The following is a 27,669-nucleotide window of genomic DNA, read 5'->3' on the forward strand; positions in this document are numbered from 1 at the left end:
CCGTTGGTGCAACATGTTGGTGTGTGCGTGTGTACGTGTCGGTGACCAGGACCCGTAGTATGACACTTGGTGGTTGAGCTTTAAATTAGACATAAGTTAATTAAGGCCGTGGTATGGGCTGTCGAATAATTATATTTCCGGCTTACATAGGTTTGGTGGTCTCCATGCCCTAGCCGCGAATGTCCTGAGGAGGAGGAAATTGACATCGTTGTGGACCAATGCCTGGATCACTGTCTGCTGTTGGAGCAGAATCCGAAAATTGAAGTTGTCCCACCGCCAACGTTTGCCCCCATCTTGCCTCCTTCGGACGTCGGGGAAAAGGATGACCTGGAACTATTCATCAACAAAAAGATCAACAGGAAGAACAAAACATTCGATGTACTTAGTAGTGTTAGTTCGAGCACCACAGAGGCGTACATAGATAGTGAGATTTGTTTAACGTTAGAAGTCGCTGTGCTTAATTCTAATTGACCAGTTGCTTCGTTTGTATTTCAGAGCTAAAACTTAACCTAGAGCCAGACTCGGAGGAAAGTGAGGAGAGTTGGGTCATAGCAGGTAGCGGGGATTCAGCTTTCTTCGTGCTCGATATGCATCCGGATTTGGGTGAACCGATTGAACAGCTTGGTATGGAAGTTGAGCACGACGATAACGAAACGGTAACGGTTTTCAAAACACGTTTCGGTGAAAAGCTGCTCTGGAAGCAGGGAGTCAATGTTACCGCTTTGGAGGAGGAGGATCTCCGCTGTGGAGGTTTAGTGCTGAATTCCAACATGTCACTGAACAGCAATCAACGTCTGAGCGAGCTGGCAGCCGATTGTATGGTGCAAAGGTGTAATTTCAGGAAAAATGGACCGGAAATTTGCCCACCGGATTACAAAGAGAGTGACGATAAAGTTTTTTGGATGTACTTTGGATTGCGTTTCCTCGCAACGACGATGCTGTCGGCTGGTGTGACGATAATGGACCCGATTGCCCTTACCATGATTGAGAAGTATGGTGGCGATTTCGGCCGGGAGCGATTGTTCTCAAGCATTGGAATGGCCATTTTCTCACCGATCACAGGATTTTTGATTGATTTCTTCTCGAGAGACTTGGGCTACACAGATTACTCGGCTGCCTTCTATACGTATGACGTGCTGCTCGTCGTTTCATCCATTAGTGTATTTTTGATGCCACTCGGAGAGAAACTACCGGCCGATAATGTGTTTAAGGATTTACTGAATCTACTGAAGCTGAAACATGTCATCATATTCATTTGGTTCCTGTTCCTGTTGGGTAACTTCTGGGGATTCATTGAAAGTTTCCTGTTTTTGTATCTCAAGGAACTGGGAGCACCAAACTATCTACTTGGTATGATAATTCGATGGCTGTTGGATTTGTTGAGTTCTCACTAACGGTTTATTTTTCAGGCATCACAATCACGGTAGGAACTGTCAGCAGTATTCCTTTCCTGTACGGGGCAGGCAGAATCACCAAATATGTCGGACACGTCAACTTGATTGTGATTGCTTTCATCGCACACGCATGTCGACTGGTGGGATATTCGTTGATCGAGTAAGTATTGAACTACACATAATATTACATAAGGTTAACCCCTCTTGGATAATTCACGCAAGGAGCATTTTGAAAGGTGTAATTGTTTGAAATGTAATCGATTTACAGAGCGTTAACATGTCTGAACCGTAAATTGAATAATTTAATTTAGAACTGGCTACCCACTAAGACCGTTCGCAATGATGTTGTGTATTATTTGGATTGATTCATAATTCATAATTCGTAAATTCGAGCATTATTTTTCATTCATAATTCATAATTCGAGCATTATTTTGCACCAGATTTGCACCGGCTCGACTATTCGGTTTTATTTCTGAGCACACGAGAGAAACACGAATGGAACTCTGTTTCAAATTTCTTTGGATGTATTTGTTAATGTTTCACGTAAATGTTCAGAGAACTTCATAGAAGTTGAGAAGATACAATAGAAATTTGGGAATTTTGCAGAAATTTTGGGAACTTTTGAGAAGTTTAAGGATATTTTATAGAAGTTCGGAGAACTTCATTTAAATAATGAAGAGCTTCTCTAAAAAATCGGAGAACTTCGTAGAGAACAGTAAACTGTATGCAAATTGTATTTTAAAAAAGTTTCAGGGAGTATCATTGAAGTTTAGGTAATTTCAAAGAAGGGAGAGGTATTTCATAAAAGATCGAAGAACATCATAGTAGTTCTGAGAATTTCAAAGTATATCATAGAACTTTTACATCAAGAAGATATTCTCTAATATGATACCAGGCTGCTCAGAAATTTTCTGCAAAGATCTATTGGTTAGGGTATTTAATTTAAACCAGCAATATGGGTCATTCCAAATCAAGTGGTCGATGTCACCGATTTGAGCCAAACTTGGCCAAAACGCTTATTTTGGCATTCTGAACAAACGCCTTTTTTGATTTTGCTCTAAAAAGCCAAGATCCGTCTGGGCTACAACCCTGTATTTTCGAAATTTTTAAAAATTTAAACTTTCAGAAGAGATTACTCCATAACCAAATCAGCTATTCATGATCTTAGAACGTCAATTTGAAGGTTTTGTAATGTTTATTCTTATAGGTGTACCCAAATTTTGTTTTTGTTATAGTAACTACAGTAAACAGGCTGATTACTGGCAGGTATTAAAATTGTCAAAAAATGGCCTATTTTCACCATGGGCGGGATTTTTTTCACCACACTTTGGAAAACTCTTGTACTTGATGTGTTTCCAAGGGAAAATTATTTGGACAAATAGTTTTTGAGATATGACCAGATGAGTGAGAGGTAGTTTTAAGCTTTTCTGGTGAAAAATCAATGCTATTTAATATATTTTTATTTTTTCTTGAATTCCTTCATGCTGATGGAACAATAATATTGTTATGTTATTTTTCACATGATCTGGGCTGGATTATCAATGTATGAAATCATAGCTACCTCATTTATTTACTTCTGTCCATAATTTAGTTATGATCCTAAAAGTGAAAAATTCATTCATATGGGATACAGCCAATGTGTGGATGACAGTTGCTACTTGAATAATACCGAATACATCATATCAAGAAGACTGGCAACTTTTCCAGAATCCAGCACTGCGCTTGAGTGAAGGTGGAAGCAACGCATAGATACATTAGCAAATACACAAACCTTTCTTCTGAACCTTTGCTATCAAATTCGTTCGAAGCATTTACCTTTGAGCGGCAGATGACGCGATTTTAGCTGTCTCATAGCGTTCGTGTGAGAAAATGGAAAAGTTGCCAGTCTTCTTGATTTGTTGTCTTCGATAATACCCTTATTTGAGTTATTAATTTTTTTAGATGCAATCTCACGAGCAAGAATGTTTTTTTTTTTATTATAGTTATAAAGAAAAATAAACGTTTAACCTTTATTTTTAATTTTTGGTAAACACACTTTCCATTCATGAACGTAACTGTCATGTTCTTCTTCTACGCATTTGAAGCTTATTTCTTATCGCATATTAGCTTATTGCGTGCTCTCAACTTAGTGTTCCTGATGCACTTCCACAGTTATTAATTGAGAGCTTTCGATGCTAAAATCAATGCATGAGTTAACTGTTAACGTAACTGTCATGTATCGTCAGCAAACCCATAGTTCAAAATCAGTTTGTAAACCATTATGTACCATGTTGTTACTGCACCGCCCACCGTTATTTCTGTCTTTTGGAAAATTTTCTTTACTACACAGAGAATATTACATCCAAACAGCTGCACAGAGTTCATTCCGCCGGTTGTGTAATATTACGTTGCACGATGTACATCGATTTTGCGATCAAAATTACATTTATTGATGTAATATTGCATCTGTTTTTTGCTATTACATCATTATTTCATACACCAGCTTGAATTACGTTGATCGATATTACATTTTTACCCTTCTTAGAAAGAAGGGTATAGATATCACTTGAAAAACCGACTATCGATCCGAGGCCCGGAGGGCCGAGTGTCATATACCATTCGACTCAGCTCGACGAGATCGGAACATATCTGTGTGTGTGTGTGTGTGTATACATGTGTATGTCTGTATGTGTGTGTGTATGTAACGAAATGAATGCGCTCACATTTCTCAGCAACCGCTCAACCGATTTGGACAAACTCGGCGCCAAATGATAGGTTTTGGGGTCTCATTGAACGCTATTGAACGATTTTGGAATCGGTGAACCGGTTCCGGAGATATGGCTGGAATAAGATCCGGTGAATATGGGCCTTCACGCTGGATTTAACGGAAAACGTATCAAAACCATCATATACCATTCGACTCAGCTTGACGAGATCGGAACATGTCTGTGTGTATGTGTGTGTGTGTGTGTGTACGTGTGTATGCGTGTATGTGTGTATGTGTGTGTGTATGTAACGAAATGAATGCGCTCACGTTTCTCAGCAACCGCTCAACCGATTTGGACAAACTCGGCACCAAATGATAGGTCTTGGAGTCCCATTGAACGCTATTGAACGGTTTTGGAATCGGTTAACCAATTCCGGAGATATGGTCGGAATAAGATCCGGTGAATATGGGCCTTCACGCTGGATTTAACGGAAAACGTATCAAAACCATCATGCGACACATCAAATTACTACAGAATTCAAAAATAAGATCAATGCAAGTCGTGTTAAGTGTTCCAGACCACATTGGACACACTTGGACATGTTCCGGGTACCCCGGGGAAGTTGCTTGAATATGAATTGAATTAAAACCCATTAAATCACATTAAAATACGATGATAAGGTGTTTGGTAGCCTCACCAAATAGACTACACCCGGATATATTCCGGGTACCCCCAGGCAGTGGCGTAGCGTCACTGGATGACACGGGGGTGAGGGGCTTGGTCACTGATAATGACAATAAAATAAATAAACTTGAATAAGTAAGAAGGGTCTGATCACACCATAGGTGGATAAATTCGGGTTTTTTGCTGGGTAGTGCTATAGTACTCTAAATTAGTCATCTACAATCAATCTGTTGGATTGGTAAGAGGACAACCGAGAAATAGTGATGGGATTTTCCCGCCGCACTATTTGGAGGATGGTACTCATTTTACATACTTGCGATTCGATTTTGCATAAATATCTGTTTGCTACCAGCCAAGTCAGATGAAACAATTTTTGAAGTGCTCCCAACGTTGAAAATATACCTCTTCTTATGTCGCAGGAAAATTTTGTCTTCTGAGCACAAACACAACTTACTACTTGTTTTGTTTTTGCAAGCCTAAAAATCTATACTAATACTTAGAAATAATTATAATAAGTCTGCAACTGTTCCCTGTGCACAGTTTTTAATGCGTAGAAGGAAAGAACATGACAGTTACGTTCATGAATGGAAAGTCTGTTTTAAAAAAAAAATGAAAAATGAAGGTTTAACGTTTATTTTTCTTTATAACTATAATAAAAAAAAACGCATTATTGCTCGTGAAATTAATAACTCAAATAAGGGTATTATTTAAGTAACAGCTTTCATCCATAACTGAAATTTTATATATCTGCTAATCTATCTGATTTCATTATATTTCACGTTTTGGCTGTACCCAAAGGAACGTATTTTTCACTTTTAGGACCACAATTAAATTATGGACAGAAGTAAATAAATGAGGTATTTATGATTTCATACATTGAAAATCCTGCCCAGAACATGTGGAAAATAACATAAAAATATGATTGTGCCATCGGCGTAAAGGAATTCAAGAAAAAAATGGTATTGATTTTCCACCAAAAAAGCACAAAACTACCACTCACTCATTTGGTCATATCTCAAAAACTATTTGTTCAAATCATTTGCCATTGGAAATACATCAAGAACAAGTGTTTTCCTAGGTGTGGCGAAAATTTGAGCCCAAAATATTAAGAAATAAAAAATCCCACCCATGGTGAAAATAGGCCAATTTTTTAAAATTTGGATACCTGCTGGTAATCAGTCTGTTTACTGTAGTTACTATAACAAAAGCAAAATGTTTGTACATTCATAATAATTAACATTACAAAACCTTCAAATTGACGTTCTAAGATCACGAATAGCTTATTTGGTTGTGGAGTAATCTCTTCTGAAAATTTAAATTTTTAAAAATCTCGAAAATACAGGGTTCTAGCCCAGAAGGATCTAGGCACTTTAGAGCAAAATAAAAAAAGGCGTTTGTTCAGAATACCAAAATAAGCGTTTTGGCCAAGTTTGGCTCAAATCGGTGACATCGACCACAACTTTTTTAAATTCTGTACCCACTTGAGCTGGAATGACCCATATAGTATTTTTGCCAGTGAGTTTTGTTTCAGTGTATGAGTTAAATAACATCATTATACCTCTCTCATAGTGTTCGTATGTGAAAACGGAAGAGTTGCCAGTCTTCTTGATATGTTGTCTTTGGAAAAAGCCGTTTTTTATCGATTTAAAATGAGAGAGTATAGATATTCCACAACACTAGGCTTGTTCCTGTATTGGCAACTTATAGTTGCCCTTCTCCCCCTCTGGAGAAAGAAGAGTCATTTATGAATCGGTACATACTTTACTGTACGAGAGGAGATTTCTTTTCCACCGTAACACCTTTCTTTAATGGTCTTATTTGCCTATTGCAGAAACGCTTGGTGGTGTTTCCCCTTTGAGGCAATGGAAGCGTTGTCCTGTCACTTGATGTGGGTCGCTGCTGCCACCTACTGCGCGCTGCTCGCCCCGAAGAGCCTTTTGGCCACGCTGATCGGTGTCCTTGGAATGGCTCACTTCAGTTTGGGCCGCGGCAGTGGTTCCTTCTTCGGTGGATTCCTGATCGGCGAGGTTGGCACCAGAGAGGCCTTCCGCTACATGGGATTGGTGGCCGTGGCGGGTGGAATCGCCTACAAATTCATCCATGCCATCTGGTTGAGAAAGTACGATAACCCTGTAAGTTATTTGACATGTTTTACATAAGTAAATGCTAAGATTTAATTGGTTTCGTTCTTGAAAGGAGCTGGACGATGAATCAGCTGAAAATGGCGAAGCTGAGAAGCTGACCGATGGCAAGGATGGCGAGGAACCGAAAACCAGAGACCAAGGCACTTCGATGTCGCAAGAGCGTCTTTCGCTGATGATCAAATACAACCAGATTGGCTCGCTGACGTCGCTGCCACGTGGCTCCAGGGTAAGTTTCATGCTCGACCAAAGTTTACCGTAAATAAAAAAGGATAAAATTTGTTGACGCAAATGCGAAAAACTTGTGCTGTCTCGCAAAAGAAGCAGGCATCAAAATTATGAACTTTTTAAATTCAATTCTGTGGCGCGCCATACATCCTATGGCGAACTTCCCGTCGAAAGAGCCATTCCAAAATGAGAAAAAAAAAAGATCTGCGGCGAAGCAAACCGAGCGGGAAAAGTGGCGTAACAAAGCAAAGCCGCATAAAATATGGTAAAATGCTCAAAGGATTTCATGTTTCACAGAGAATGGAGTTTTCCGGAAAAGAGATACAAGTGAACGCCTGAATGGTAGTGCTGTGGTGACGGACGATGACGGCGACGAGGACGGGTGGGTGGGGTTTGAGTTTGAAGAAACACAACAACATAAAGCAGGAAGAAACAAATTCGCTTAGGAAAAGAAATGGAAGCACATTCTTGTGGCGAACTTCGTTCTTGGCAAGCTCTTTCGGCTGCAACTGGCTCCTACTCCCGTCCATCCTATCCCATCCCAACCCTCCTTCGTTTCATCCACCAAGCGATGGAAGCACCAACAGTTCGAAGATCTTGCGGTTGAATGAGAAAATGTTTTTCATTAGAAGAATTTCATCCTCCTTTAACTTTCAAATGAAGCCGATCCGTTTTCGTTTATCTTCCAGATACAGAGATATAGGTAGTACAAGAGAAGAGCCAAAGCTTTTGTTCAAGGATATTATTGGAATGTTTTGCAGCGGTTGTGTTTCTGACTAGTTGTCCGGTCGAACGGTCCACATCCAAAAGGCAAAATAATGAGTACTGGGTTACCACAGAGACTGATTGGTGAGGGGGCTTCTTCTGAGAAGGTGGTTCAAAATGCGTAGCATGAGATAATCTCTGTGGGCAGGTTGATGTGGGATACTGAGATATTGCTGTTTTCAAAACATCTTTGATTTTCGAGGAAGGAGTTTTCATTTCCAACTGATTACGAAACGATTTTCAAGGCTATCTGTGGCCATGTCAACACATCCACGAGTCCTACACAAAATTTCAGGCACGACTTTCAAACAATCTGCCTATTTTGGCATCTTGAGTGCTGGTTGGAGGCGAACCAGCCCCAGGCTGAAAGCCTCCCTAATAAAGATAAATCAATCAATCAATCAATCTTGAGTGCCAATATGCACACTAAGACATGGCAGCCCATTTAATGTACCATTTAAAAAATGCAAAATGCAAATTTAATGTACCATTAAAAATGCAAAATGAAAACGCACCCTGAAAAAAATGGCATATACCAATAATAAAATGCTACTTTTTCGTTGAAAAATAGAAAATGTAGCCAAAAAATTAGAAATTTCAACGGATAAACGAAAACAAATTCCCTCGAATGAAACTGGTGCATTTGGACGCGTAACTGCAACATTAAATGAATTTCATTAGAATACACAGCTTTTTCTCGTAACAGTCGCTCCAAACAAAGAGGTTGTGCTATTCTGATTAGAATTTTATTGTTATATTACATAAAATTTTAATTAAAGCGTATCATTATTTTCAATATGCATTCCTTCTTCGGAGGGGCAACGCAGGCAGTTTTTGAGCTTTACGCTCCTTCTGCGTAGACAATCATCCATACAAGTTTGCTGAACTCAGACCCCCTGTAGATACAGACAACATACAGACCCCCTCCTAATCTTCGTGTTTTATGAACAGCCCCTGCTTATGTAACGATAGTGAGATTTATTTCCATTTCGTCAAGCCAGTGTAGACTACATACAATGATTATTACAATGTTTACTTACATACTATGCATTAATTCTATTCTGTTTTAGCTTAGTTTGTATTTGCTGCTTGGACATAGTGATGTCAATAGTTCCGCAATGCAAATTATATAGGCGCATCATTCGATTGATTGGGCTATTTTTTGCATAGTTTGTTCTGTACGATGTTTCTGAAAATAAATTCCGTGTTCTAAGATATCGACAAGGTGTGTAAAAATTTAATTGTGCGAGAATTTCTGCCGAATCTATGCGCATTGAAATAATGTCGTTGATGAAGAAAAGCATTGCAAATTGGCGGCGCTCCTTAAGTGCTTGTATATTGATGAGCATGCAGCGCGCTTCATAAGATGGTAATGGAAATGCAGTCCAATTCAATTTACGTAAAGCATATAAAAGAAATTGTTTTTGGACAGATTCTATGCGTTCTTCGTGTATGGAAATGTATGGATTCCATACTAGGTGGCAGTATTCCAGAATTGGCCTTACATATGTGGTATATAAAAGCTTAATAGTGTATGGGTCTTCGAAATTATGACTGAACCTTTTGATGAAGCCTAGCATTCTGTTTGCTTTACTAATGATAGTATTATAATGTTCTATAAAAGTTAGTTTGGAGTCTAGGATTACACCTAGATCTCTTACAATTTTGCTTTTTTCTACTATTTGGTTGCCTAATGATATTTCAATATGCGGTGTTTCAATTTTTCTGCTAAATGCTATTGCAGTACATTTTTTTACGTTCAGTTGAAGTAGACTTTTACTACACCAGGTGTGGAATATATTGATTTCATTCTGGAATTCTTCTGCATCGCTAGAATTATTTATTTCCATAAAGAGCTTCATGTCGTCTGCATATACAAGCAATTTTATTTTTTTTAAGTATGTAGGAAATGTCGTTTATGTACAAAATAAAAAGAAGTGGGCCTAAATGAGAACCCTGGGGTACCCCAGAGGTGACTGAAATTGGTTCTGAAAGTTTATTTTGAAAGCGAACTATTTGTTTACGATGTGTTAGGTATGATTGAAGCCAATTCAAAAGTCCAGGCTCCATTCCTATTTTCTGCAATTTGAGGATTAATAATGGTATGTCGATGCGGTCAAATGCTTTACTGAAGTCGGTGTATAGCGCTTCAACGTGCTTGCCACTGTCCAACGCTTTAATAATGAAAGATACATATTCTAGAAGATTAGAGGTAGTTGAGCGACCTTTAAAAAGTCGTGCTGTTTACTTGTAATTAGATTTTTCACCTGCTGAAAAATATTGCCGTTTACGATTGATTCAAAAAGTTTTGGAATGCAAGAAATAATAGCAATTCCACGATAATTTCGAATGTCTGATTTTGCACCTGATTTGAAAATAGGTGCCAAATAAGATGATTTCCAAATTTCAGGGAATTTTCCATTTTTCAGACGCTCTAGAGGAAATGCGAGTTCTTCAGAAAGGTTTTTCAAAAATATGGGTGCGATGCCGTCAGGTCCAGACCCTTTCGACGCGTTTAAGTTTTTTAGTGCATTGAGGACTTCATGTTGAGAAAGTTGGTTGACAGAGATGTTTTTAGAAATTTCAGGAATGAATGCAAAGAAATCGCGGTCACGATCTTCTTCGGAAAATGTGGTGTATACTTCTTGGAAGAAATTTGCAAAGAGATTGAAAATTTCAGAAGAATTCTCACCTACATTTGCATCCAAATTCATTCGCGAAGGAAAATTGCTGCTTTTTAATTTCGTGTTTACATAATTAAAAAAGTTCTTAGGACATGATTTGACTTCATTTTCGACTTTGCGGTTATAGTCCTCATATGCAGAGTTGATGGCTGTATTTAATTGGTTGCATAAGTTGTGATAGTTTCGCAAATTGGTTTCAGTTTTTTTCTTTTTTGTATAGTTTATGAGCTTTCTGTTTTTTATTCTTTAAATTTTTCAGTTGTGGATTGAACCATGCGGGTAGTTTATTGTTTTGTGTTCGTCTTCTTTTTTTGATGGTACAGTTTCTAAAATTAGGCTTTGAAGAATTGAGTGAAATTTTTCTACTTCAGTATCGACATTTCCTTCAATACTTATTAAATTTTGCCAATTTATTGTACATAGTCTACGTTTGGCTTCTTCGTAATTTACTTTATGGTATTCCGGCACTTCCTCGTATTCCCAGTCGCTGGAGGAAGAAGAATTTTGTACGAAGATTGAGTATTCAATTGCTGTGTGAAACACTTAATTTTTCCATAAAGGTGCTAATGATGTATCCACACAGAAGTCTTCAGTACAATTTGTAAATAAAAGGTCTAAATATGAGTTTTGTTGATTTTTTACATGGTTTATTTGATTAAGACCAAAATAAGATATTTTGTCGAATAATAATTGTAATGTTTCGTCTTCACCTACGACCGGGAGTAAAAATGATTCATTTTCAATGTCTGTAATAAAGTCTGCGTTTCGTTGACTGAAGTCGCCATAAATATGCAGTTTTACTTCTGGTTCCATATTTGACATTATAGTTTCAACAATTTGAAAAAATAGTTCAAAAGACTGCTTGTGGGCATGTTTAGGTGGAAAATACACAGAAGAAAAAATGTGTATTTCACCGGCAATAAGTGCTTTGACCCAGACATTTTCGAATTCCTTGTGCTTATTTGTTATGATTTCTTCAGAAGTAAAGTCAGCATTGATGGCAATGAGCACTCCACCACCAGACTTTTTATTACAGAGTTGAAAATTCCTGTCGTGCCGGAATACATTAAAATTGTTTCCAAAAATTTCTTCGCTTCTGACGCTTTCGTCCCAGCTTGTTGCAGTTCCAAGAATTATTTGAAAAGAAGGCTGGCTTAATATTACTTAAAGTCTGTTCCATTTAGAATTTGACGGCACAAAATATGTCATTTCTCCAAGGGGAAATAAAGTACAAAACGCTAAAGGTATCATTTTGTAGGATTTTTATTTAGCTTTAAGAATGAATTTTCAAACTTTTCACGGAATATCTCTCATCATGTCTTGCACAGTAGTACTGTCAACCTCATTCACCATCCTTTTCCACCATTTATCCAAATCAGATGGTGTTTTGATTGATTTGCCACATTGCTTCAATTTGCGCTTGATAATTGCCCAAAATTTTTCAATGGGACGAAAATGTGGACAATTTGGTGGACTGATACTTTTCTCAATAAAATCGAAATTATTCTGCTTATATCATTCTATGACATCGCGGCTGTAATGGCAGCTGGCTAAGTCAAGCCAGTACTTTACGGAATCTTCGTGTGATTGAATGAACGGCAAAACCGTACACTCCTCCTTGTAAAGTTGTCGATTCATAGTCGCTCTAGTGATTAAAACCTTTGTTTTCTTTCCGCAACTGCATATGCCTTGCCAAATCATCAACTTGCGAGCGAATTTATCTGCAAAAACAAATTTGAATTTATCGGGAGCATCCCCCTGACGTTTAGCAAAGTAAATTTTTTGGGCCGGGATTTGTCCAAAGTCGATTTTTACGTAAGTTTCATCGTCCATCAAAATACATTCGTTATACTAGGTCAGAACTTGCTCGTACAGCTTCCTTGCACGGTTTTTGGCAACCAGGTTTTGTTTCAGCATCCTGTTGGGATGTTTGCTGGCATGGTACGACCGGAAACCTTCTCGCATACAGATTCGCTGAACTATACTATGTGCCGCACTGAACCTTTTCACTAAATCACGACCGGAGATCCCAGGATTCTTTTGGACTGCCCTTATGACCTTCGCTCGTAGTTTTCGGCCATATATTCCACTTCTACGTTTGTTTTGTTTTGCACGATCCAACGTTAGTGTTTCCCGGTAACATTTAAGCACGGTATTTACAGTCGATTTTGGAAATTTGAAAGCCTTTGCAATCATTTCTCCTGACCACGTTGGATTTTGTACGTGAGTATGCAGAATTTTTTCACGTCTGTCACTGTGCCAGAGCTTAAAATTATTGACTGCCTACACAGAAAAAAAAGTTGTTGAATATTACATCCAAACTGCTGCAACCAGGTCAATCCATCGGTTGGGTAATATAATGTTGTACGATGTACATCGATTTTGCGAACAAAATTACATCCATTGATGTAATATTGTATCTGCTTTTTGCTATTACATCATTATTTCATACATCAGCTTGAATTACATCGATCGATAGTACATTTTTTTTTTTGCTGTGTAGGCTGAGTGTGAAAGCACTGCACTATTCAATCCATTGCTCGGTCTGCACAGACTGTACCAAACGGTAAAGGACGAGGCAATGAAAGAGCCAACAAAAACATTCAATCATTCAAAGTGTTTTTTATGTTACTTCATACGCGAAGTTAACGATTTTCAGAGTTGGTTGGAAATGCTAACATGAAGCTTTAGTGTGATGATTTATTAGCTAGAGAATGATCTTTTTAGAAGAGGGTAGGTGGATAGTTCCATTAGAGTACGGCAGTATGAAAATTGAATAGAAGTTGAAAATGAGCGAAGGGCCATTAAAGCGACAGTTTTCAAGATGGACGCACATTTTTGCCTAGCCCGTACGATGTACGCGGGGACTTGAAGTATGTCTCCAAGTCCACAGGCAAAAATGTGCGTCCCTCTTGTTGCTCATAAACTGACTGCGGCTGTGGAATAGTTCTAGCGACGTTTTCATCACTACCTAAAGCCCCACGTTGGGAGAGCATTTCCAGTCGATGGTGTGTTATAATGCAGTTCTTCTTTACCCAACTATTGTGTTGCTCCTCTCGTCATGACCAACGTGATCATCTCAGAGAGAAAGCAGTAGGGTGGTTGTTGCGTGCTGTACCATCATCAGCATTGTTGACGGCTACTCCCGCCTTGAGTTGTTACATTCAAAGTGTTTTTTATGTTACTTCATACGCGAAGTTAACGATTTTCAGAGTTGGTTGGAAATGCTAACATGAAGCTTTAGTGTGATGATTTATTAGCTAGAGAATGATCTACAGTAATTAAAAAGAAGCGGCCAAATAGTAACTGGTACAGACTTTAACAGAAGTAAAAAAAAAACTTGTGATATTAAGGTTGGAGTGGGTATGATTTCACCGACTCCGACTCCTCAGTTCGTGAAATTCCCTCCGATTCCAACTCCACTGCCCAGGCCAAAACATGTTCCGGTGAGTACGGGTTACTAGAGGTTACCTGAAACTTGCCAAACCCATCATGGGGCACTTAAAATCACATGAGAATTCAAAGATAAGATCAATGGTAGTCATATCAAGTGGACATGATCCCGTGGTCCCCAGAGAACTTATCGATTTCTGACTTCTACCTGACTACCGATTTCTGAGCCAAATCGCTTAATGAGTGTAGTGTATCTAGGGAAGTCCATAGTTGATGAATCAAAAGTATACTGTGATTCATCTTATATTATAGTACATTTATAGCAGTCAGGTTAGCTAGCAATAGAAGACTTCCGTTCGGTATCTTTTCCATCCGACCATCCTGCAGAGCGGACGCACACATTGTAATTCTATAATTAATTAATAAAGTATTCTAGTTTAATTCATTCAACTGTGTAAAGTGATTCCTTCCTTGCTCGTAAAATGTCAATGGGGTACTTTAAATGACATTATAATACCAAAAAATGTACAATCGTAACGGTAAAGAACACCACTCTGAAATTTTCAGTTTCTAAAAGTATTTTAAATTTATTGTGTGTTTTAGTTGAATTTATAGAATTCATTAGAAGTTGGAATTTTTGAAACAAATTGGAATCTAAATAACGGTTAACAGTAAATCAGGTAAGCCTCAGAAATCCTAGGATTACCAACTGGGAAAGCTACCAGTTGATGCGATCTGTAGATATAAAATTGGAATATAATCAATCAGACAACTGGACAAAGCAGCCGAAAATATCACTGGAAAAATCATACACACACTAATCCAGTCAATACGGTTTTACCAAGTTTTTGAATTGCGGAACTGTTCGGTAAAAGTTTAAAAATCATATGTACATACTTAGTTCTGTTAACCCCATTTAATAATAAAAAATAAAATTGGTCGATTTCATTGATTCCTTACGGATAGCGGTCATTTGAATTTTTAACCGACTTTTTCAGCAATTCAAAAACCCAGTAAAAAAATACTGACTCCTGTAAAAAAATCTTAGTGTGCAGACCTATGAAGCGAGCTGTCCAGTCAAGGAAGAACTCTCAAACAGAGATGTTCCTTGGTGGAATAGAACTTTGAATAAACTAAGGAAAACAACTCGGAAACTTTTCAGTCGAACAAAAGTTTCTAGACAGTGGGACCAATATAAAAAGGCCCTTACGGCATACAATAAAGAATTAAGGAAATGATGCAGAAGAACCTGGAGGTCTCACTGTGAAAACATTGAGAAACAACAATCAAATTTGGTGTCGAGTGATAATGTAGTAGGTACAGAAGAGAATTGTAGGCCCACCGGGACTACGACTGTAAATTCAGTCGTACTTAATACCATCTTCACACGAACTAATGTTCAGTGGGCAGTGAACTCCTTCGAATCATTCAAATCTCCAGGAAAAGATGGTATAGCATTTCTCGATGTAGAGGGCGCTTTTGATAATACATATTACAAATCTATAAAAGACTCAATGGAAAAAAAGAAACGTTGATCCTTGCATTATAATTTGGATAATGAAAGTGCTGAATAATAGAGAAGTATCGGCTGACTTGGGAGAATCATCAATAATAATAAAGACAACTAGGGGGTGTCCTCAAGGAGGTGTATTGTCACCCTTATTATGGTCACTTGTTGTTGATGATCTTCTCAATAAACTAGTGGAAGAAGGCTTCGAAGTTATCGGGTTTGCTGATGACGTGCTCATAATAGTTCGTGGAAAATTTGATCACATCATCACAGATAAAATGCAATCTGCATTGAACTGCACATTTCAGTGGTGCTAAAATTAAGGGTTAAATATAAACCCATCCAAAACAGTTTTGGACCCGTTCACTCGCAGAAGACAAGTAACACTCAAAAGTTTGTCAATTAATGGATTCATTATAAAATACTCGTCAAATGTAAAGTATCTGGGAGTCATTCTAGATAATAAACTTAGAGCTGGTTATAAGAAAAACCACGAATGCTCTCTGGATTAGTAAAAAAAAACATTTGGAAAAAATGGGGACTTAATCCAAAAATGATTCATTGGATCTACACGGTTATTGTAAGACCTAAAATAGTTTACACTTTATTGGTTTGGTAGCCTAAAACAAAACAAAGCGTGACCCAGAAAAATCTAGAAAAATTTCAACGTTTGACCTGCATGACCATAACAGGAGCAATGCACAGCACACCATCAAAGGCCATGGAGGTAGCTCTCAATATGCAAATGGAAGCTGGAAAGAGTGTACTAAGGCTACGCAGAACAAACGTCTATCTTGAAGGCAATCTTTCAGGGCACCTTAGTATACTGAAAGATTTTCTCATATATTTGTCGAAAAAGGAATTATCGACACAAGCGAATCTGCATATTTTCAGATAGCCAGGCAGCATTGAATGCACTACAATCTTTCACATGCCAATCAAAACTGGTGTGGGAATGCATAATACTTCTGAAGCAACTGGCAGTCAAAAACCAGGTTTATCTGTACTGGGTACCAGGCCATTGCGAAATCGAAGGAAACGAAAAAGCCAATTTACTCGCTAGACCAGGCTCAAGTGTCCAATTTATAGGACCAGAACCTTTATTAGGGGTATCTAAATGTGTAATTCAAATGGAAATGAAAAAATGGGTAGACAATATGATCAGTTAAATTGGGCTGCTACGAATACTTCAAGGCAATCCAAATTGTTTATTACTCCAAACAAAGAAATTACGGAAAAAATACGAAATTTAAATAAAAAATCACTAAACATACTTATTGGGCTACTTACGGGACACTGTCCCGTTAGATATAATTTGAAAAAGATCAATCGAAGTCAAACAGATATCTGTAGGTTTTGTAACTGTGAGACAGAGACCTCTCAACATTTGCTCTGCGAATGTTCGGCACTATTCGTGCGCAGAAGACAATATTTCAACAAAAGCATACTAAGTCCTTCTGAGATTTGGTTAAAAATCCCAAAATGGTGGTTGAATTCATTCTAAGAATCATACCAGATACCATACTCCGCATTATCAGACAACAACGGCAGTCACCCTAAATGGTAACTCGTCGTCCTGAACCGATGCGATACTAAACAGGGGTATACCACAATAGATCAGCTTAATGGTCGCAGTGGTTCAAATCCCAGCCTCAGTGATTCATATTCTGGCATGGGCTCACTAACCCTTCATACGACACATCAAGGCACATATGAGAATTTATAATACAAATGAATGGCTGTCCTATTATGGAAAGTCCAGAATAACATTGTTTTCTTATGGACATATTACGGCAACGGGGAAGTCGCCTTAACCTGGAGTGAACTACGGAAAACTGATAGCATGCGGAAATCTATTGCCCTGGGCAGAATGTTTTGAACTGATTTAATTCACATGCATTCCGAAATTTTTTAGCAAACGAGCATGGCAATTGAACATGGATACTCTTTATTCTTTTAAGTGGTACTATTTATGTAGGGCAGTTGTACCAGTTATGGCTATACATACACACCATAATAGGAAAGTATAACCATAACTGGTACATCTACCCTATACGCTAGTTGTACCAACGGGTCGATTTGGATTTTGATTAAACATTTTGTATTCAAAATGTCTTCTCCTCGACCGTTTCATAATAATCAACACACACGGAAGTAGTTCTCTACTTGTAAAAGAAAAACTACGTATGAGAATCGCATCGAAATTAACTATCTCAACACATGAGCCGAACCCGTTAGTTTCAATTAGCATGAAGGACAACACTTGGCATCTTAATTTAGATTGCTTCACGCTGTTGTGGCTTTAAATCAAATTAAACACGTATTATCAGATGGTAGAGCTCGCACATTCAGAGCCGGAAATGAGATGGATGATTATTGTTAATTATGTGAATGTGCAATGTAGGCAGCCAGCTGGTGCATTATAAATTGCAGATCGTACAGATGGACCGGTAAATGGCATGAAGATGTTAAAGTTTATAGTACATAATCAGTTAATTAGCTCTGTACTGTTTATGAGAATTAAGTGGAGTGTTTAATATCCTCAATTTCCAAAAATATCACAGAAAGTGGTCTTCATGCTATAATTGAAAGCCACCTGAAACAGATACTTCATATATATACTCCACCTGAAATCTACCCACATACAGTAAATTTCTACCACTTCGTTTCCGAGCATCCTGTTGAAGAGTGGAGGGACAAACGTTAGCGAAGAATTCCGTCGAAAACAGCCGAACTTTTACCTGGAGAACAACCCGGAGAACAAGAGATACATGAGGCACTCGATTAAAGATAACAGATAGCAAAGGGTGACGATGACACACCTTTGTCGTCGTTGAAACGGATTATGGTTCGTACTCGGAGCTAACTGAAAACAAAGCGATGACAAACGCGCACCGTTTGTCGAGTTGTTTGCTGAAATTTATGAAATATATAATTTGAGTTTTTTCGCAGAAGTAATATTTATCTCGTCCAGTAAAGCGAGAAAATGGAATCCAATAAAAATTTAATACCGTCTGGCTAGGTCGAATAATGGCAGTCGCGATTGCCATCGAATGAAAGCAATATCAAACTCCAGTGTCACACCGGTTGAGGTTCTCGTGGTTCGCTTCTGTACGGTTGCCTGAAGGAAGAAATACAGTGGAAAAGTACTTGTCAACTCTAGGCGGAAAATCGTACAGCACAATGAAACTATCGGAAACGGCAATGGTTGGACAACAAAAGGCTTCACAATTCGGGAACGTGAATTCCTTTGAAGCGTTTTCTATGTGGTCAGACATTTTGATTGCCCTCTGTTGACCACAGAGCGTAACAGCTTGGGGCTTTTTATTTGGATTGTAGGAAGTGATTTCTAATACAATGGTTTCTAGATTTTGTCAGCCCCTTGCCATATCACACATTCTTGTTCCATAAATACCTGATTTCAATAATGGGGATGGGGATATACTCTATCGATGCACTGTGGGCAAACATTTAGCCAGAATCGCATTTATTTTTTCACTTGTGCGACTGCCGGTAATCTACAACCATACAATGCAGTGGATGATGAGGTAGGAAGCCAAGGAAATAAATTATAACTAATCTCATACCACGGATAAGCAGACATAATTCTCGAAATTTGCTTTCAACGGTCAATTAAAATGTTTCTTTGTTGACAGTACCATAGAGGTAACTCTAAGACTAGAAAGTTCCGAAGAAACGTGCTCAAATTTTTGGCTCAGCTCTGGTACTATCTTCGGTCCAGCTAATCGATGCACCCCTCGAAACAGTCAAAACAAACATAGTGCAGTACTAGAAATTCGACTGGAATGGTAAACGTTAATCGATTTGCTTGGGAACAATAGACTAGTCAAGTAGTGAGCCAATTTAAAATCGCTAGTTTCCATCGGTTGGTAGTACCATAGAGGTAATTCTAAGACCAGAAGGTCCCGAAGAAATGAGCTCAACTTTTTGGCTCAGCTCTGGTACTATATTCGGTCCCAAGCTAATCGATTTACCCCTCGAAACATAGGAAAATCCACTAACCCCTCATTTTATCTATCAAAATTTCATAGCGAATCAAAACAAACATAGTGTAGTACTGGAATTTATACTAGAATGGGATATGTTAATCGATTTGCTTGGGACCAATAAGCTACTCAAGTAGTGAGCCAATTTGAAATCGTTAGTTTCGTATTGATTGTTGGTAGTACAGTCACAAGTGGCGCGCATAATCAATTCCTTTGCGTCTGATGCTTACAAACTACCACCATCTGTTGGCAGCCCTAAGTTTGCACCTTTAGAATTGATAAAACGATCCATAAAATATTGAAAAACGTTCCATTAAAAACATCCAAATAATCCATAAAACATCGGACAAAATCCCTAAAAAAGTGTTAATGATCCATAAAAAATATCAATATTATCAATATTTTATGTGAAATTTAGCAACACAATTGTAAAAATGTACCACTAAATTTCTAAATAATGAGCATTGGAATTGTACGAATTACCCATAAACATATTGCAATTGATCCATAAAACATTCAGCAATGAACCTTAAACTAAAGAAAGTGATCCATAAAAAATCAAGTTTGCACACTTAAAAATATAGGCATGATCCATAAATTAGACGTATATTATTCATGTTTAGGACATTATTTTTTTTTTAATTTTGATCCATAAACCTTGAAAATTGCTCCACTGCTTATCTACTTAGATTTACTGTCCTTCCCGTGTATTTAAGGTAGATGTGCGAAGCGACGGGCAGGCGTCTAGAATTAGCTTCCAAAAAAAGATTCTATAATAATATTCTTAAGACGTTTCCTATGGAAGCTTCATTTAGAAACTTTTTAAGAAGCTTATTCTAGACGCTCGCCCATCGTTCTGCTCATCTGACAAAAAAAAACACGGGCAGAACAGTAAATCTGAGTAGCTACGCAGTAATGTAGCAATTTTCCAAGGTTTATTGATCAAATTAAAAAACATATGTATATAGACCGAGATATAGACTATAATTGGAACACACCAAAATAAGCACGTCTACCAACAACTGGAACACCTACCCTAGGTATGATCCATAAAATTAACATTTTTTTTCATTTTTTCTTAAGAAGATTATTATAGAAGCTTCTTTTGGAAGCTAATTCTAGACGCTTGACCATCGCTCCGCACATCTACCTAAAAACACGGCAGGACAGTAAATCTAAGTAGTTAAGCAGTAATGGAGCAATTTTTCATGGTTTATGGATCAAAATTAATAATACAGTGTCCAAAATGTGAATAATATACGTCTAATTTATGGATCATGGCTGTTCGGAATATCGGGATAACCCTGTACCGCCAAGTCCAGTGACAACCCTGTGGGGGATTCAGAGAGCTACGGTAACGGTCGCTGTCAGAAATGACAGACGTCAGGTTTGGTTCAACGGAACTGTGAACTCACAGTTCCGTTGAACCAAATATCTAAGGTTTGGTCGGAGTATGAACGAGAAAAAAAAGAGGAAAAGAAGATACAATTCCAAACCATTTAAAAAACGTTTTACAGCTAAATTATTTTAATTGCCTAAATTTGTTAATATACCTATCGTTTAATTAAATTGTAGTTATTTGTAGTGAACTAGCTACCAACAATCAATACGGAACTAACGATTTTAAATTGGCTCACTACTTGACTTGCCTATTGGTCCCAAGCAAATCGATTAACGTACCTCATTCTAGTCAAAATTATAGTACTACACAATTTTTGTTTTGATTCGCTATGAAAGTTTGACAGGTAAAATGAGGGGTTCGTGGATTTTCTCGTGTTTTATAGGGGTGCATCGATAAGCTTGGGACCGAAGATAGTACCAGAGCTTAGCCAAAAAGTTGAGCACATTTCTTCGGGACCTTCTGGTCTTAAAGTTACCTCTATGTAGCTACTGAAGTAGGTTAGTTGGAGGTGGAATGCGTGCAAATATTGAATTTAATAACCCTATATTTGCTTAATCTAGATACTACAGTTTGATCCTAAAATCTGGTAACCTACAATTAGTTCCTAAACGCTATATACATGATTTACCCTAAGTAACTAGTAAGTAGGTCATTCTACATCGTTTGCGTGCTTATTAAAATAATAATTGAATCCCTAAATTCTAAATCTAGCCAAATCTTTGTTGAAAGAGTGACGGAAGATAACTCTCGGTTTGAAAATCTCCCGCTCAGCCTCCTATCGCTTTTCATGGAGGAATTTCTCTTCCTCCAGCGCTTTCTTATTTGCGCTTTTCTCCTGCAGCAACTGGTCTAGGGATTCTTCCAGGCTGACCACATTGGTACTGCCTTTTCCAGATTCGGTTGCGGCATCACTCCTCACTCTATTATTTCTGCTAGGTGGTTTATTTGAGACAGACTTCTTGGTTCCTTTTGCCACCTTATAAGCATTAAGATTGGTTTTGATTTTATATTAGTTTAATAAAACCTATTTCAGCTTCAAACTGTCCAAAACGAGACTGCTCTGAGGAAGTTGCTTTCATTAATACGAACATGGCTATATTTTTAAGTGCGCAAACATGATTTTCTATGGATCACTTTCTTTAGTTTAAGGTTCACTGCTGAATGTATTATGGATCAATTGCAATATGATTATGGGTAATTCGTACAATTTCAATGCTCATTCCTTAGAAATTTAGCGGTACATTTTTACAATTGTGTTGCTAAATTTTACATTAAATATGGATCATATTGATATTTTTTATGGATCATTCACACTTTTTTAAGGATTTTCTCCGAAGTTTTATGGAACATTTGGATGTTTTTTATGGAACGTTTTCTAATATTTTATGGATCATTTATTGGTTTTTATGTTCAAAAGTATGTTTGCCCCATCTGTTTAGTGTATTTCCCATCACAGTGTACACAACAGATGGCGGTAGTGTGAAATATTTAATGTATTATGTCTGTTTGCCTGTGCTTATAAAGGATGTATTCGATAAAAAAAATGGCACAAACACACACACATTTACTCACCAAAATTAAACCGATTATCGGATTTTTTGAAATTTTCAGGGAATGGAAAACTACTATTGAGTTATGATTTACAAACTTTGTTTCAATTTCGTCTCCCATCCTGAATGCCCGCACCTTCCTTTGCACTCCACTCATCAAATTTTGTACAACCAATTTACCCAGTGTTTTTGTTGTTTTTACCAAAATTTTCTTCACCTTGGGATGTTTGCGAAGTTCCGTCTTCATAATTGCCCAGAATTTTTCAATTGGGCGAAGTACCGGTAAATTTAGTGGGCTCATATCTTTTGGCACAAAATTGACTCCGTTGCCTCAGTACCACTCCAACACGTTTCGAGCGTAGTGGCAGGATGCTAGATTAGGCCGAAACAGAGTTGATCCTTTGTGCTTCCTTATGAAGGGTAAGAGACGATTTTTAAGGCACTCTTCCATGTTAATCGCACCGTTGATTGTTCTGGAAGTTCTGGAAGCGCTTATTTCACCACATCCGCGAATCGCCTGCCTGATCAGGAACTTCTTTGCAAATTTCGTTAATTTCTTCTTCCGAACATCCTCCGGAACATCGAACTTAGACTTGGCAACTAAAATTTCTTGCCCAGGAAGTTGACGGAAGTCGGCCTTGACGTAAGTTTAGTCATCCATCACGATGCAACACGATTTGGTGAGCAACTTTGTGTAAAGTTTCCGGGTGTGGGTTTTCGCAGTGAAGTTTTGGTTTTCATTCTGGTTTGGTGCTTTTTGCAAACATATAAACATGTACCCCAGCACGCTTCATGCTTTTCTGCACAAAACCGACTGACACCTTGGACTTTTTAGCGACATCTCGAATTGACATGTTTGGATGGTTCTTGAATTGTTGCACCACTTTCCTGGTCGTTTTACTATCCATCGGACCACTTTACGGCCACTCCCTTCCTTGCTTTTGGGCATTCAGACGCTCCTTGAAGGTTCTTATCACAGTATTTTTGCTTGTTAGCGATTAATCGGTGGGACGCCTCTGGATTTTGATTGTAAGTGCACAAAATGTTTTCAAATGACATTTCTTGTTCGACGACATCACTGGAACTAAAGTGTGTTCCACTTATAATTTGGTAATTTCTCCAAGGGAAAATAAAGTACAAAAACGCTAGAGGTATCATTAGGTATTATTTTCATTTAGCTTTAAGGAAAAAATGCAACAAAAATTATTGGTCAGCTTATCGGATGAATTTTCGAACTTTTCGCGAAATACCTCTCATCATGTACATGTACAGTAGTTACTGTCAACCTCATCTACCATCCCTTCCCACCACTTCTCCAAATCAGTGTTTTGATTGTTTTGCCACGTTTCTTCAATTTGCGCTTGATAATTTCCCAATTTTTTCAATAGGACGAAAATCTGGACAATTTGGTGGATTGATACATTATTCTGCTGTAACGGCAGCAGGCCAAAACTTCACGAGACCTTCGTGTGATTGAATGAACGGCAAAATTATGTTCTGGAGACACTCCTCCTTGTAAAGTTGTCTATTCATAGTCGATCCAGTGATAAAAACCTTTGTTTTCTTCTCGCAACTGCAGATGCCTTGCCAAATCATCAACTTGCGAGCGAATTTATCTGCAAAGACAAATTTGAATTTATCCGGAGCATCCCCCTTACGTTTAGCAGAGTAAAATGTTTGGCCCGGGATTTGTTCAAAGTCTATTTTTCCGTAAGTTTCATGGTCCATTAAAATACATTCGTTATACTTGGTCAGAACTTGCTCGTACAGCTTCCTTGCACGGTTTTTGGCAACCAGGTTTTGTTTCAGCGTCCTGTTGGGATGTTTGCTGGTATGGTACGACCGGTAACCTTCTGGCATATAGATTCGCCGAACTGTACTGTGTGCCGCACTGAACCACTGAATGATTCTTTTGGACTGCCATTATTACCTTCGCTCGTAGTTTTCGATCATATGTTGCACTTCTCCGCTTGTTTTGTTTTGCATGATTCAACGTTAGTGTTTCCCGGTAACGTTTGAGCACGGTATTTACAGTCGATTTTGAAAACTGGAGAGCCTTTGCAATCGTTCCTCCTGACCACGTTGGATTTTGTACGTGAGTGTGCAGAATTTTTTCACGTCTGTCACATTCCATCTTCAATAACTTTTGATCAAGTATATGAATCCACTACTAAGTAAACAATCCTTCCGGATCAGAACGCTGTCAATAGTTTCGTGCTTTAACAGCGAGAGGTGCTACAGTAATTAAAAGGAAGAAGCCAAATAGTAACTGGAACAGACTTTACTGTATGAATAACTATGAAATTTGACAGATGTGAACAATACACTGTGAATAAGATTTACTCAAATTTTCAGGTTTTTTACTCATATGGTTCAAAAGTTACAGAAAATTTTCGGTGTGCCATTTTTAACGAATATAACACATCTAATTGCATCACGGGAAAAACGCTGTAAAAAATTACCCTTTGGGTATTTTCTCTTGAAAATTTGGGTAGAAGTAGTTTAGAGTGTATTGCTTACACTGTATTTTTATCGCTGTCAGTTTTTCAAAAGCTGGAAAAAATGGCGTCACGCGAAAAGCATCGTCTCGAATGGATTTCGCTTAAGGTGATACGGCACGTCATGCAACAATGGCTGTCCCCACAATCATTAAATAAACGTGTTTTGGTATGCGTACGAAAGACATCTTCCTACAAAATAGTAAATTACTAATTACATACCTTAAAAAATTGGCCAAAATTGTATGAACAAGATCTGGATACATAGTTGTACACTTTCTCACCAAAATATTGCCAATTTATTCACACATTCGTAATATTTGCATTAAAAAGTACGATCAGTCGATTTTGTTCTACTCTGGGCATGTAATTAAAATAACTGTTTTCACTAGCTTTCACTTCCCAGAACCACACTAAAAACAATTACGACACGTGCTTCTACAAGCACTTTCAAGTTAATTCACTTTTAAAGATGATATTTACTTAAACAATATCATTTGCATCGCTAAAAACGCGAGCCGCGAATAATTTCGTTAGCTGAAACTGTTTTGTTTACCTTTTTTCTACACACCACATTACAAAGGTGTGTGTACGAATCCATCTATCATCGTATCCAGTGTTGCCAATTTAATTGAAACAAAGTGTTTAAAAACAATGTTTTTATTGCTTTTGAATGTTCTTCAACTGTGTTCAATTTAGAAACCATCACTAATACAAATTAAAAACAATTTCTTATTTTGATTTTCCTGAAAAGAAATGGAAGTAAATAAACCTACAAATCTTCTATAGAAAACATATTTGTCATTTTGGTTGCACTGGTCGAAGCCATCAGCTGATATTAAAAAGGCGGGAAAAAAATGATGCAAAAACATAAACATACACGATAACAAAAAACGTATCTAGCGGCCAGTTCACATTTACCTACTTTCGACTTTGAGTATAATCACGATCATATTCACCTATTTTTGGGTATAACTGACTTAATTTTGGGTAAAAAGCGAATTTTCAATTCCATAAGATTTAAACCAAAGTGAATGAAAACTACTTTGACTCACTTTACCTTCTTTTGGCTTCCTGCAATAAAGAGTCGAGATGTGTGAAAATAACTTACTTTTGGGTACTTTTTTCTTACCATGTATCTGGAGGTTTGAGTGCTGGAATCATTTTTGGACCGGTCGTGTGTAACCAAAGTGAACAAAGTGTGGCTTTGAATTAATCAACTACTATGATTACTTGACTTGGTTGGCCTTGGTGGCTAGGCGTATGATATTTTTCTGTATAGAAAGGGATGTCCTTGGGAAGTGGTAGATCGTTAATTTTGGCAAATTGAATAGAAATGTAGTAATGGTGTCAATTTTGGATGATAAATAGACATTCGACCTATTAATAACGAACTCTAGCAGCTATGTTTACGGTAGTTGTGACAGTGCATGATGTACACTCACACCCCTACAGCATCAATGATAATCATTTCACTGACACATATAAACGAGAGAAAAAAAAAGCAAAAAAGCGTGACGTATCGTATCACCTTAAGCCCCTGAAAAATCATCAACTCTCTGATCTGTACATCGGAAATCAACTCGGAATCGTGCAGTCAACGGTGAGTCGTGTGATTAAACGCTCATACGAAACTCTGAGCATCGAACGGAAGAAGAAATGCGGTCAGAATGGATGTTCTATTGGTGATCAGAATCACAAGCGTGACGTGAAAGCGTTTAAGCGGAATCCCAATGCTTCGGTCAGGGATGTGGCCAAAAAGTAAAATCTGTCCAAGTCTTTCGTTCAGAGAGCCAAGGACCGGGAAGGACTGCATACGTTCAAAGTGCAGAAGGGTCCAAATCGTGACGAACGGGAGAATACGGTGGGAAAGTCACGGGCCCGGAAAATGTACACCCAGATGTTGACGAAGCCTCATTGTCTCATCATGGATGATGAGACTTCCGGCAGCTTCCGGGGTTACTGTTCTGCACCGTCCAGCACAGGTTTGATGTTCCGGAGGAAGTAAGAAAGCAGAAATTTCAAAGTTTGCCAAGAAATGCATGATTTGGTAAGCGATGTGCTCATGTGGTAAACGGAGTGCGCCGTTCGTGACTACCGGGACTGTAAACGGGGAGATCTACCTCAAGGAGTGTCTACAGAAGCGTCTGCTTCCTCTGTTGAAGCAACACGAGGGCCCTACGATCTTCTGGCCGGATCTAGCCTCGTGCCACACAAATGTTGTTCTGGAGTGGTACGAAGCCACTTTCGTACCCAAGGACATGAACCCCTCCAACGCATCGGAACTAAGGCCCATCGAAAAATACTGGGCTATTATGAAGCAGGCACTACGGAAGCGTCCCAAGGAGGTCAAATCTGAGAAAGTCATTAAGAAAAAGTGGGTTTCCGTACAGAAGAAGCTGCAGCCTAATGAGTGTAGTTAAGCGTAAGGTTTGAGCGTACGGATATGGTATTGAAGTTGAATGAAATAAATATGCCAAAAGCTTACTAATAAGTTATATTTTATTGTCTGAAAGTTTGGAAAGGTGCGACTAACAAGGTAATTTTCGACAGCGTTTTTTTTTTTCGTGATGCAATTTGATGTGGGAAACCCTTTATCCTTATAGAACAGTTTTCAAATTCTTATTTCAGGAGTCAGATGTCAGGAGTTCTTTCGAGCTATGTCGGAATTTTCTTGAAATTGTGGACAGAAATTCCTTGGAATTATAACTTATAATTTCCTCAC

The 27,669-nt window shown here is 38.1% G+C and overlaps 1 protein-coding gene across 5 annotated transcripts in view; it reads left to right on the plus strand.

The window, feature by feature from the left end:
• The window catches only part of LOC135710353 (uncharacterized), a 444,976-nt gene that overhangs the window by 408,694 nt on the left and 8,613 nt on the right, over positions 1-27,669 (plus strand). For all 5 annotated transcript variants that reach the window (XM_065232897.1, XM_065232896.1, XM_065232894.1 and 2 more), the window contains exons 5-9: positions 151-424; positions 496-1,350; positions 1,410-1,554; positions 6,598-6,898; positions 6,963-7,136. In XM_065232897.1, the coding sequence (XP_065088969.1) occupies positions 151-424; positions 496-1,350; positions 1,410-1,554; positions 6,598-6,898; positions 6,963-7,136 (1,749 nt within the window). The remainder of the gene's footprint in view (positions 1-150; positions 425-495; positions 1,351-1,409; positions 1,555-6,597; positions 6,899-6,962; positions 7,137-27,669) is intronic.

This window comes from Ochlerotatus camptorhynchus, unplaced genomic scaffold (genome assembly GCF_037179485.1).
Source record: "Ochlerotatus camptorhynchus isolate MF236.1 unplaced genomic scaffold, CSIRO-AGI_Acam_v1.1 ptg000379l, whole genome shotgun sequence".
In the NCBI taxonomy this organism is placed as follows: Eukaryota; Metazoa; Arthropoda; class Insecta; order Diptera; family Culicidae; genus Ochlerotatus; species Ochlerotatus camptorhynchus.